Source organism: Trichoplusia ni, unplaced genomic scaffold, assembly GCF_003590095.1.
Source record: "Trichoplusia ni isolate ovarian cell line Hi5 unplaced genomic scaffold, tn1 tig00003458, whole genome shotgun sequence".
Classification (NCBI taxonomy): Eukaryota; Metazoa; Arthropoda; class Insecta; order Lepidoptera; family Noctuidae; genus Trichoplusia; species Trichoplusia ni.
The window spans coordinates 6,533-20,000 of NW_020800396.1; the positions used below are offsets into that span (position 1 = coordinate 6,533).

At 59.6% G+C, this 13,468-nt stretch overlaps 1 protein-coding gene across 1 annotated transcript; it reads left to right on the forward strand.

The window, feature by feature from the left end:
- The first annotated feature begins 650 nt into the window (after positions 1-650).
- Positions 651-8,843, forward strand: LOC113507900. Its single transcript, XM_026890835.1, has 2 exons — positions 651-1,773; positions 7,065-8,843. The coding sequence occupies exons 1-2, from the start codon at positions 861-863 to the stop codon at positions 8,411-8,413; spliced, it is 2,262 nt and encodes a 753-aa protein (XP_026746636.1). The 5' UTR covers positions 651-860; the 3' UTR covers positions 8,414-8,843.
- Positions 8,844-13,468: the final 4,625 nt, after the last annotated feature.

Here is a 13,468-nt window from a genome sequence, read left to right on the forward strand (position 1 = left end):
AGGTTAGGTTAGGTTAGGTTGGGGTGCAGGGCAGAAAACCTCCTCGTGTGCCTGGCGGCTGCTGGTCCCTTACGGATACGTCCGGGGGGAAGAGCAGTCGTTGGGCCGGTGCACCCTGGGCACGCATAACAATCGTCTCGCGACTTGGGGCAATTGTTGTGCGTGGCGAATTTCTGCCAGTCCGGCCAGTGTCAACTGCTGGCCGGACACGCTCGCTCTCACCCTCCTCAAGCGAGGAGTGGTTTGAAGAGCTGGAGCGGGACGACTTCGGCCATTGTTTGTTGGCCGAAGTTCGGAAGGAGGGCGGGTCCAGTGAGTGTCAACTGCTTGCTGGACTCTGCAGCCCGCCGGCGTCCTGGACTCATTCCGGGTAGCGGCGGCGGGCGGGGAAGTCTTCCCACAGCCTGTGGGAGAGACTGGCGGGGGTCGGTTTTGTCCCGGCCTTCGCGTGGTGGGCGTTCGCTGGCGTCTCGGACGTACTCCGAGTAGCGGCAGCGGGCGCGGTGTAGGGCGAGTCCAGTGAGTGTTCACAGCTTGCTGGATGTCGCAGCCCGTCGGCGTCCTGGGCCTATTCCGGGTAGCGGCGGCGGGCGGGGAGTCGGAGATGGGCGACGGGTCCGGTGTGCACTTACACTGCCTCCGGACGCGGTCTTGTGAAGACCACCGTCGGCCAGACCGTAAACCTGCAGCGAGGTCAGGGGTGGACTTACGCAGGAACGGGGGTCTTACCTTAACCGGTCGGACCGCGAGGACGGAAAACCTCTATAAAAAACCCCCAATCCCAAGCTATTGGACAACGCGGCGAGGGGATGAATGGCTGGTGGGAAACCAGTCCCTAGCGTTGACCCCCGACGGGGCACATGTCGCACCTCGGAGGGTTACTCTTAGACCTTCCCCGGCTACAGGGGGCACTGGCCGGGGACGACGACCCAATCCCCCATACTCGTGGGATTCTAATGGAAACTGCATTCAAAAAACCCAAAGTTGAAAAGGAGGTCGAAGAAGGGAGGAAGACTCGGTCTACTACTAGACCGAGTCTAGCTGACGAGTTGGTGGCGAGGTCGCCTCGGGTGGTGCTCGAGCGCATCACCTCGCCCCAGGAGAAGGAGAAGGAGCTGTCGAGTCACTCACGCGACAGCTCAGCGGGAAGGTCCGACCGAAAGCGTCCCAGGCGGGATGCTTCGGAGGACAGGATGTCTGTGGGGGCGTACGCCGCTTCGGACTGTGAGAGCGAGGTGTCCATAGCCTCGTCGACACAGTCCCGCGGTTGCGTCACCCACGGGCGATATGTCGGGATGCACCGACAACGAGAGGAGTATCGGAGGCTCGCCGCGGAATCGGCGCAGTCGTCCGATACCCTCGAAGACAAGGTGGAAGAGGAACGGCAGAGGAGGGATGCCAGGGCGGCGGTCCGGGACCTGATGAGTTCCGGACTGCAGCCGCTCGACCCCTCATCTGCCAAAGAGAAGATTGACGGCAGCCTGATGGCAATCTTGGAGGTGGCGCGCACCTCCAAGAATATAAAAGGCTGCCTGATAAAGCGGCTGAAAGATGCGGTGGAGGAGATTCAGGGCGGTGTCCGCGCCCTGACAAAGTCCACCGGAACGGAGGGGCTGCTGGCGGAAAACGCCAGGCTTAGCCGAGAGCTCGAGGAGCTGCGGGGCAAGGTTCAGTCCGTGGAAAAGCGGACGGCCCCGGCGGCCCTCGACTTCGAAGCGATGCAGCGCGCCATCATGGTGTCCGTAGGGACCATGATGGACGCCAAACTGGCGGGGCTGAGCAGCAGGCTCCCGCCAGAACCGATTCTACGTCCGCCTTTAGCGGCGGACGGGAGGCGCCGGGAGGTGGAGGCGACGGGCCGTGGTCCCAAACCCGCCTATAGCCAGGTGCTAAGGGCGGCCCCGGCTCCGAAGCCGGCGTCAAAGACGGCGCCAAAGACGGCGCCGAAGCCGGCGCCGAGACCGGTGCAGCGACTGGCGCCGAACACAGCACCAAAGCCGGCGCCGACTCCGGTGCCGAAGCCGGCTCCGAGACTGGCACCGAAGCCGACCCCAACGCCGGATCCAAAACCGGCGCTGGCTCTGGTACCGGCGCCAGAAGAGGCGCCGGTTGCGAGCACATCCGAGGCCGTGGATGAAGGGTGGACCACGGTCTCGAAGACGAAGAAAAAGAAAGGGCCGAAGCCGAAGGCGCCGGAGCGCCCCAAGGCACAGCCCGAGGGGAGGGCGAAAGCCCCTCCTCAAAAGAAGAAGGGGGGGGCGAAGGCCGTCTCGGGAAAGCAGCGTCGCAAGCGTGCGCAGCGACAGAGACGCCTTGCCCGTACCGCCGCTGTGGTGCTCACGATTACCCCACAGGGAGAGAAGGAAGGCCTCACCTACGCCACGGTGCTCACCAAGGCGAGGGCTGGGGTCGACCTTAATGCCATGGGGGTCGACATGGCGGCGGACCCCATCCGCATAAGGAGGGCGCAGACCGGGGCTCGGGTGCTTGAGCTCCCGAAGAATGTCGGTCGGGAGGCGGCTGATGAGATGGCCAAAAAACTTGAGGCCATCTACGGCGGTGACGTCAGGGTCACCAGACCAGTCAGGTGTGCGGAGCTCCGGGTATCAAACCTGGATGACTCCGTCACCAGGGAGGAGATCCGTGACGTCGCCGCGCGTCAGAGTCAGTGCGCGCCCGACAGCATTAAAGTGGGAGACCTGAGGCCTAGCCCCGGTCTGAAATACAGCGTGGTGCTAAAATGCCCACTGGAGGCGGTGCCGAGGCTGGTTACCACCAGGACACGGACCCCATTACGAGGCGAGGAGGCCGACGCTCTTTACACGTCGGCCTCCACAAACAAACGCGAAAGCGAGCCGCCGGCCCTACTCAACGGCCGGCGGATCCCCGCGGCCGGCACAGTGTTGTGATATTATGTAACACCACGTGCCGGCATCAAACGCGGCTGACGTCACCCGGCGGTAAGGTTTAGTCAGTAAGAGTCTGACACTACCCGTCCTCCCCCCCGGGAGGGCGGGTGTCCATGAGGATTCCCCCGCCTAAAAAAAAAAAAAAAAAAAAAAAAAAAAAAAAAAAAAAAAAAAAAAAAAGATTAGGTTAGGTTGAGCCCCAGCTGCTCCACGCCGTAGTCTCGTCCCTTTTCCCGGAAAGGACTGACGTAGTGCCTCCGGTGGTGTTCGCGACTCAGGTGTCGGAGCCACTGGAGGCGATAACAGAAGGAGAATTGGAGGCGTCCATCATCCGCCTTCGCCCAAAGAAGACCGCCCCAGGCCCCGATGGAGTGCCGGCGCGCGCTCTTGCGCTGGCACTGGGGCCTCTTGAAAGTCGATTCCGGGGACTGCTCAACTCCTGTTTGGAGGAGGGTAGATTCCCGGATACATGGAAGACGGGGCGGCTCGTCCTTCTACGAAAAGAGGGACGACCGGCAGACTCACCATCTGGCTACAGGCCGATTGTCCTGCTGGACGAGGCGGGCAAGCTCTTCGAGCGCATCATCGCCGCCCGCATCGTCCGGCATCTTGATAGGACTGGTCCGAGTCTGTCGGACTGCCAATACGGCTTTAGGGCGAGGCGGTCCACGGTGGACGCCATCAAAGTCGTCCAGGAGTTCGCCGCGGATGCGGTAGCACGAGGGGGCGTGGCGGTGGCAGTTTCGTTAGACATCGCCAACGCCTTCAATTCGCTGCCGCATCAGTGCATAGAGTCGGCGCTCCGATACCACGGGGTGCCGCTCTACTTGCAGCGCTTCGTGGCGGACTACCTGTCCGGGCGACACGTGTCGTTCGCGGGGCCAAGCGGCCCGCAGAGGTGGGAGACAGGACGCGGTGTTCCACAGGGGTCTGTCTTGGGGCCCCTCTTGTGGAACATCGGGTATGACTGGACCCTTCGGGGCGCTCTCCTGCCCTGCACGCGGGTCGTGTGCTACGCGGACGACACATTGGTTTTAGCGCGGGGTTCTGACCCCGCGGAATGCATCCGGCGTGCGACCTGCGGCACGCAACTCGTCGTAGGTCGCATCCGGATGCTAGGACTTGACGTGGCTCTGGGGAAGACCGAGGCGCTCTTGCTGCACGGCCCCCGGAGCCCACACACCGGACATGACGCGTGCCTGACAGTGGAAGGTGTCCGTATCCCACTGTCAGGCACTATGAAGTACCTCGGCCTGGTCCTCGACGGGAGGCTCAACTTCCGAGAGCACTTCCGAAGGCTGGCGCCCAGACTCCGGGCTGCCGCAGCTGCTCTCGGGAGGCTGCTGCCGAACGTCGGGGGCCCCGACATTGGGTGTCGCCGTTTATACGGGGGGGTCATCAGGTCGATGGCCCTCTACGGCGCACCCATATGGGCCAAATCGTTGTTGCCCGACAGTCGGGCGGTCCTGCTTGGTGCGCAGCGAGCTGTCGCCAACAGGATCGTCCGTGCATACCGAACTGTCGGGCACGAAGCCGCGACTGCCTTGGCGGGGACTCCGCCTTGGGATTTGGAAGCTAAGGTGCTTGCGGACATTTACACCCGCATCACCGAGCTCCGGTCCCGGGGCATCGAACCCTCGCCGAGGCAGCGCGAGGTTTGGAAGAAGCAAGCCCGTCTCGTCACATTTCGTAATTGGGAGATTCGTCTTTCGAGACCGACGGCGGGACGGGCTATTTGTGAGGCGATCCGCCCACAACTACAACTGTGAAATGTTGATTTGTCCGCGCTGCCGGCTGTTGTTTCTGCATCTCTGAGCAGCCGCGCAGCGTGGAATGCATTGGCCTCCTTCTGCGAGACGGTCATGTCCCAGAAGGAGGCGGCGGAGCGCGCGAGGGAAGAAGATCCCAGCGCGCCCGCCATACGCCGACGTCGTGTGGGGCGGCGACGAGCTGCGCATGAGCGCAACTTGCCGCCCTAACTAGGGTCTGGGCGATAGGCACGGGGGTGCATATCGCCCGTCAAAAACAGACCCGCGACGGGGGGTCGCATTTCGGTGTGACGGGTGCGACCCCAGTATGAGGCGAGGAGGCCGACGCTCTTTACACGTCGGTCTCCACAAACAACGCGAAAGCGAGCCGCCGGCCCTACTCAACGGCCGGTGGATCCCCGCGGCCGGCACTGTGTAGTAATGCAACGCAGCTCCACGTGCCGGCATAAAACGCGGCTGACGTCACCCGGCGGTTAGGTTTAGTCAGTAAGAGTCTGACACTACCCGTCCTCCCCCCCGGGGGGGCGGGTGTCCATGAGGATTCCCCCGCCTAAAAAAAAAAAAAAAAAAAAAAAAAAAAAAAAAAAAAAAAAAAGGTTAGGTTAGGTTGGGGTGCAGGGCAGAAAACCTCCTCGTGTGCCTAGCGGCTGCTGGTCCCTTACGGATACGTCCGGGGGGAAGAGCAGTCGTTGGGCCGGTGCACCCTGGGCACGCATAACAATCGTCTCGCGACTTGGGGCAATTGTTGTGCGTGGCGAATTTCTGCCGCGGGGTCCGGCCAGTGTCAACTGCTGGCCGGACACGCTTGCTCTCACCCTCCTCAAGCGAGGAGTGGCTTGAAGAGCTGGAGCGACGACGTCTTCGGCCATTGTTTGTTGGCCGAAGGTCGGGAGGAGGGCGAGTCCAGTGAGTGTCAACTGCTTGCTGGACTCCGCAGCCCGCCGTCGTCCTGGACTCATTCCGGGTAGCGGCGGCGGGCGGGGTTGTCTTCCCACAGCCTGTGGGATACACTAGCGGGGGTCGGTTTTGTCCCGGCCTTCGCGTGGTGGGCGTTCGCTGGCGTCTCGGACGTACTCCGAGTAGCGGCTGCGGGCGCGGTGCAGGGCGAGTCCAGTGAGTGGTCACAGCTTGCTGGATGTCGCAGCCCGTCGGCGTCCTGGGCTTATTCCGGGTAGCGGCGGCGGGCGGGGAGTCGGAGATGGGCGACGGGTCCGGTGTGCACTTGCACTGCCTCCGGACGCGGTCTTGCAAAGGCCACCGTCGGCCAGACCGTAAACCTGCAGCGAGGTCAGGGGTGGACTTACGCAGGAACGGGGGTCTGACCTTAAACAGTTGGACCGCGAGGACGGAAAACCTCTATAAAAAACCCCCAATCTCAAGCCTTTGGATAACGCGGCGAGGGGATGAATGGCTGGTGGGAGACCAGTCACTAGCGTTAACCCCCGACGGGGTACATGTCGCACCTCGGAGGGTTACTCTCAGACCTTCCCCGGCTACAGGGGGCACTGGCCGGGGACGACGCACACTTCCCCCATACTCGTGGGATTCTTTATGGAGACTTTTAATAAAAACCCAAAAGACGTTGAGAAGGAGGATGTAAGAGGAAGGAGGACGACTAGGTCCAGTTCTGGGCTGAGTGTTGAAGGAGACTTGGTGGCGAGGTCGCCTCGAGTGGTGCTCGAGCGCATCTCCTTGCCACTACAGCAGGAGGTGATGGAGGTCGCGGAGCAGATATACTCGTCGTGCCGCTCCCGCGACAACTCCTCTGGTCGGTCTGACCGGAAGCGTCCCAGGCGGGACGTTTCGGACGACAGGTTGTCCGTGGGGGCCGCTTCGGACTGTGGAAGCGAGGTGTCCTTTGCCTCGTCAACACGGTCCCGCGGTTGCGTCACCCACGGACGGTACGTCGGCCTGCATAGGCAGCGGGAGGAATACCGGAGGCTGGCCGCTGAATCGACGCAGCCGGAAGATACGCTCGCCTCAAAGGAGCGAGAGGAGAAGGAGCAGAGGGATGCGAGGGCGGCCGTCCGGGACATGATAAGTTCCGGTCTGAAGCCGCTCGACCCTGCCTCCGCCAAGGAGCAAATAGACGGCGGCCTGACTGCGGTCTTGGAGGTTGCGCGCGGCTCCAAAAACATTAAGGGGACCTTCATAAAGAAGCTCAAAGATGCGGTGGAGGTAATTCAGGGCGGTGTCCGCGCCCTAACGAGCGATGATAGGCTCGAGCGATTGCTTGCTGAGAACGCGCGACTCAGCAAGGCTCTGGAGGAGATGCAGGGCAAAATCCAGTCCGTGGAGAGGCGGACTGCCCCAGCATCCCTAGACGAGGAGATGCTGCAGCGCGTCATGTTGTCCGTCGGGACAATGGTGGACGCGAAACTGGCAGGGGTCACGAGTCGACTCCCGCCAGAGCCGATCATGCGTCCGCCACTTGCGGCGGATAGAAGACGCGCAGAGGCGGAGGCGGCAAGCCGTGGGCCCAAGCCTGGGTATAACCAGGTCCTCAAGGCGGCCCCGGCCTCGAAGCAGGCACCGAAACCGGCGCCAAGACTGGCACCGAAGCCGACGTCGACCCCGAAGCCGGATCCAAAACCGGCCAAGGGGAAGGCGAAGAAGAACGTCGCACAGCCAGCGCCAACCTCGGCACCAGCGCGACAAGAGGTGCCGCCTCTGGCACCGGCGCCACAAGAGGCGCCGGTAGTGGGCACGTCGGAGACTGTGGACGATGGTTGGACCACAGTCTCCAACAAGAAGAAGAAGGCGCCTAAGACCAAGGCGCCGGAGAAGTCGGCGGCGAAGCCGGCCAAGAAAACCCCTCCCACCCAGAAGCAGGAGGGGCGAAAGCCGTCGAAGGGGCCGAAGAAGGAGTCGGGGAGGACGCGGCGGAGAAGGATGCAACGACAGAGGCGTCTTGCCCGCACCGCTGCTGTCGTCCTTACCATAAGTGAGGAAGGGGCACAGAAGGCCCTCACTTATGAGACGGTCCTACGGGAGGCGCGCGAGACCATCGACCTAAAAAAGATGGGGGTCGACATGGAGGTCGACCCAATCCGCATACGCAGGACGCAGACCGGGGCTCGGGTTCTCGAGCTTCCGCAGAATGTTGGTCGGGAGGCGGCTGACGGCATGGCAGAGGAACTGCGTGCCAGGTACGGCGGTGACGTCAGAGTCACTAGGCCTGTCAGGTGCGCGGAGCTCCGAGTGTCGAACCTGGACGACTCCGTCACCCAACAGGAGATCCTCGACGTCGCCGCGCGTCAGTCGCAGTGCGCTCCTGACCAGCTCAAGGTGGGAGACTTGAGGCCCAGCTACGGTGGCAAATTCAGCGCGGTGCTGAAGTGCCCACTGGAGGCGGCATCAAAATTAGTTACCACCAAGACACAAAAGTTCTTGGTGGGATGGAGCTCGGCGCGGGTCGTGCAGCTTGAAACACGACCCATGAAGTGCTTCCGCTGCCTTGCACTAGGCCACACAAGGCCAGTGTGCATGTGCCCCACGGACCGCAGCGGTTTATGTTACCGCTGCGCGATGCCGGGGCACAAGGCAGCAGAGTGTAAGGAGCCAGCGAGGTGCGCCATATGCGCCGAGCTCGGCCGCAATGCCGCCCATCAGATGGGCAGCCGGGGATGTGCTCCCCCGGCATTAATCAAGAAGAAAATGGCCGCGTTGGGGAAGGTGCCCAATGCGGCCACATCACAGGCGCGCCCCTGTGAGGAGGAACGGATGGACGAATAATGGACAACGTCCGTCCTCACTCCCTCCTCCAGGGGAATTTGAACCACTGCGCCGGCGCACAGGATCTGTTCTTACAGTCGCTGGCGCAGTGGAGCATCGACATCGGAGTGGCGGCGGAGCCATATTATGTCGCCCCTCGTCCCAATTGGGCGGGGGACTTGGACGGCTCCGTCGCCGTTATAAGCGCTACGGGCGCGGACTCCCGGCCCCTGCATACCATCCGCAGGGGCTCAGGTTATGTAGCAGTCGTTTGGGGGCCGTACGCAGTAGTAGGGGTCTACTTCTCGCCGAACAGGGGTCTGGCAGAGTTCGAGTCATTTATGGCCGAGCTCGAGGCCCTTGTTCGGACGCTCTCATCCCGCCCGGTCATCGTACTCGGTGACCTCAACGCCAAGAGCACAGCGTGGGGGGAACCGGCAACCGACCGGCGCGGGGAACTTTTGGAGGAGTGGGCCCTCGGACTGGACCTTGCCCTGCTGAACAGGGGTAGGGTCCACACCTGCGTACGGCAGAACGGAGGGTCCATCGTCGACGTGTCGTTTTGCGCTCCATCTATTGCGGAGCGCGTGCGTGATTGGCGCGTCGAGGAGGTGGAGACGCTATCGGACCACCGATATATACGGTTCAGCGTTTCCACTCCTGGGGGTCCCGGGATCCGGCGCTTTACACCGGACTCGGGAAGCCCACGATGGGCCCTAAAGAAGATGGACAGAGAGCTGCTGATCGAGGCGGCCATTGTAGCCGATTGGTGCACACCGGCGGTGGCCGGCCGCTCAATTGATGACGAGGCAGAGCGATTCCGTCGCACCTTAACCTTAGTGTGCGACACTGCGATGCCTCGCGTCCGGCGACGGCCGAACCGCCGGTCAGTTTACTGGTGGTCGCCCGAGATCGCAGCTCTCAGGGAGGCGTGCTTTGGGGCTAAGCGGAGCCTAACCCGCTACCGCTCCAGGCACGCCGGAAGACCAGGTTGGGACGAGACGAGGGAGGCCTCGCTGTATGAGGCCTACCGCACGGCGAGGAGCAATCTCCGCCTTGCCATTCTAAAGGCCAAGGCAACAGGAAGACAGGAGATGCTGGAGGAACTCAACAGGGATCCGTGGGGGCGCCCATACATCGCGGCGCGGAACAAGCTCCGCGCCAACGGGCCCCCGATCACGGAGACCATGGAGCCCCAGCTGCTCCACGCCGTAGTCTCGTCCCTCTTCCCGAGAAGGACAGACGTTCTCCCTCCAGTGGTGGTCGCGCCTCAGGCGACCGAAACGCTTGAGAGAATCACGGAGGGGGAACTAGAGGCGTCTATTGACCGCCTCCGCCCGAAGAAGACCGCCCCGGGCCCCGACGGAGTGCCGGCGCGCGCACTTGCGCTGGCACTGGGGCCTTTAGAAAGTCGATTCCGGTGTCTGCTCAACTCTTGTTTGGAGGAGGGCAGATTCCCGGATACGTGGAAGACGGGGCGGTTAGTACTCCTGAGGAAGGAGGGGCGTCCAGCAGACTCGCCTTCGGGCTATCGGCCGATCGTCCTGCTGGACGAGGCGGGCAAGCTCTTTGAGCGTGTCATCGCTGCCCGCATCGTCCGGCATTTGGAGAGGACGGGTCCGAGTCTGTCGGACTGCCAATATGGGTTTAGGGCGAGGCGGTCCACGTTGGACGCCTTGAAAGTTGTCCAGGAGTTCGCCGCGGATGCGGTAGCACGAGGGGGCGTGGCGGTGGCGGTCTCATTAGATATCGCCAACGCCTTCAATTCGCTGCCGCATCAGTGTATAGAGTCGGCGCTCCGATACCACGGGGTGCCACTCTATCTGCAAAACGTCGTGGCGGACTACCTTTCGGGAAGGAGTGTGTCGTTCGCGGGGCCAAGCGGCCCGCAGAGGTGGGAGACGGGACGCGGTGTTCCACAGGGGTCTGTCTTGGGGCCCCTCTTGTGGAACATCGGGTATGACTGGACCCTTCGGGGCGCTCTCCTGCCCTGCACGCGGGTCGTCTGCTACGCGGACGACACCCTGGTCTTAGCGCGGGGTTCCGACCCCGCGGAATGCATCCGGCGTGCGACCTGCGGCACACAACTTGTCGTGGGTCGCATCCGGATGCTTGGATTGGACGTGGCTCTGGGGAAGACCGAAGCGCTTTTGCTGCACGGCCCCCGGAGCCCACTCACTACCGGACATGACGCGTGCCTGACAGTGGAAGGTGTCCGTATCCCACTGTCAGGCCACATGAAGTACCTCGGCCTGGTCCTCGACGGGAGGCTCAACTACCGAGAGCACTTCCGAAGGCTGGCGCCCAGACTCCGGGCCGCCGCAGCTGCTCTCGGGAGGCTGCTGCCGAACGTCGGGGGCCCCGACATTGGGTGCCGCCGTTTGTACGGGGGGGTCATCAGGTCGATGGCCCTCTACGGCGCACCCATATGGGCCAAGAAGTTGTTGCCCGACAGTCGGGCGGTCCTGCTTGGCGCACAGCGTGCTGTCGCCAACAGGATCGTCCGTGCATACCGCACTGTCGGGCATGAAGCCGCGACTGCCTTGGCGGGGACCCCGCCTTGGGATTTGGAAGCGAAGGTGCTTGCGGACCTTTACACCCGCAGCACCGAGCTCCGGTCCCGGGGCACCGACCCCTCGCCAAGGCAAAAAGAAATTTGGAAACGTCAAGCCCGCCTCGTCATCTTTAGGAATTGGGAGCTCCGCCTCTCAAGACCGACGGCGGGGCGGGCCATATGTGAGGCGATCCGCCCCATTTTACAACCGTGGGCGGAGAGGCGGTATGGTGTCCTGACCTACCGCCTCACACAGGTGCTTACTGGGCACGGGGCCTTCGGGCATTACCTGTGCCGCGTCGTCAGGAGGGAGGAGTCGACTGCGTGCCATGAGTGCGGTGACGTCGACGACACCGCACTCCACACTCTGGCCGTATGTCCGGCCTTTGCCGAGCCACGCTCCGACCTTCTGGCGGCGATTGGCAATATTGACTTGTCCGCGCTGCCGGCTGTTGTGGCTGCATCGATCAGCAGTCGCGCAGCGTGGAATGCATTGGCCTCCTTCGCAGAGACAGTCATGTCAGCGAAGGAGGCGGCGGAGCGCGCTCGGGAGGAAGATCCCAGCGCGCCCGCCATACGCCGACGTCGTATGGGGCGGCGACGTGCTGCGCACGAGCGCAACTTGCCGCCCTAGCTAGGGTCTGGGCGATAGGCACGGGGGTGCATATCGCCCGTCAAAACAGACCCGCGACGGGGGGTCGCATTTCGGTGTGACGGGTGCGACCCCATTACGAGGCGAGGAGGCCGACGCTCTTTACACGTCGGCCTCCACAAACAACGCGAAAGCGAGCCGCCGGCCCTACTCAACGGCCGGCGGATCCCCGCGGCCGGCACAGTGTAGTGATATTCATGTAACTCCACGTGCCGGCATCAAACGCGGCGGACGTCACCCGGCGGTTAGGTTTAGTCAGTAAGAGTCTGACACTACCCGTCCTCCCCCCCGGGAGGGCGGGTGTCCATGAGGATTCCCCCGCCTAAAAAAAAAAAAAAAAAAAAAAAAAAAAGGTTAGGTTAGGTTAGGTTAGGTTAGGTTAGGTTAGGTTAGGTTAGGTTAGGTTAGGTTAGGTTAGGTTAGGTTAGGTTAGGTTAGGTTAGGTTAGGTTAGGTTAGGTTAGGTTAGGTTAGGTTAGGTTAGGTTAGGTTAGGTTAGGTTAGGTTAGGTTAGGTTAGGTTAGGTTAGGTTAGGTTAGGTTAGGTTAGGTTAGGTTAGGTTAGGTTAGGTTAGGTTAGGTTAGGTTAGGTTAGGTTAGGTTAGGTTAGGTTTAGGTTAGGTTTAGGTTAGGTTAGGTTAGGTTAGGTTAGGTTAGGTTAGGTTAGGTTAGGTTAGGTTAGGTTAGGTTAGGTTTAGGTTAGGTTAGGTTAGGTTAGGTTAGGTTAGGTTAGGTTAGGTTAGGTTAGGTTAGGTTAGGTTAGGTTAGGTTAGGTTAGGTTAGGTTAGGTTAGGTTAGGTTTAGGTTAGGTTAGGTTAGGTTAGGTTAGGTTAGGTTAGGTTAGGTTAGGTTAGGTTAGGTTAGGTTAGGTTAGGTTAGGTTAGGTTAGGTTAGGTTAGGTTAGGTTAGGTTAGGTTAGGTTAGGTTAGGTTAGGTTTTTTTTTTTTTTTTTTTTTTTTTTTTTTTTTTTTTTTTTTTTTTTTTTTTTTCTAGTACCTCCAACATTATCGGAGCCTGTATCTGCTTGAGCCTGATTCATACTAGTTCTCGCATGTATGCTTCTCGCACTTTCATACCTCATACTACACTTTCATACGTCATCTTTTGCTACTTGATACGGGTGGGATGCCCGTCTATCTCTATTTTAGCTAATCTATTTCTTATTCTTATTTTTATTACTTAATTTTATGGGGAAAATTAGTACACAAGGGGTATTTTTTCTTATTTTTCACACATTTGTTGTATCTTAACGATAGTTCTTACTTACTACATTATTACTAACTTATGTATTAACTTATTTAACTAGCATTTAACTTACGTATGATATACTTATTACATACTTTTAACATATTTATTTTATATACTTATTCTTATACAGGTTTGATATTTTCTACATCTTATTTATGACTATGGTGAACAGTAATATTACTAAATATTATGTCATCATATTTTTATTTTTCGTTACAGTTTTTGTACATTTAAATTTATTAAGCGATAGTGCACAAACCCAGTATGTTTTAGTTTATTTGCTGGTGTAGTTTTTGCTAGCCTAACCTTGCTGTATTTACTGTGTTTTGTTTTAATGTCTGTTGCTATGTGATCGGTCAGGGGCCGGTTGATTGCGCTATTTCGTAGAGTAAGTTCTTTAATATTTATAAATTGGTTTGATTTGTCAGCAAATTTCCGCCAATTTATTGTAGGTTTTACAGTAGTAGGTTAGGTTAGGTTAGGTTAGGTTAGGTTAGGTTAGGTTAGGTTAGGTTAGGTTAGGTTAGGTTAGGTTAGTTAGGTTAGGTTAGGTTAGGTTAGGTTAGGTTTTAGTTAGGTTAGGTTAGGTTAGGTAGGTTAGGTAGGTTAGGTTAGGTTAGGTTA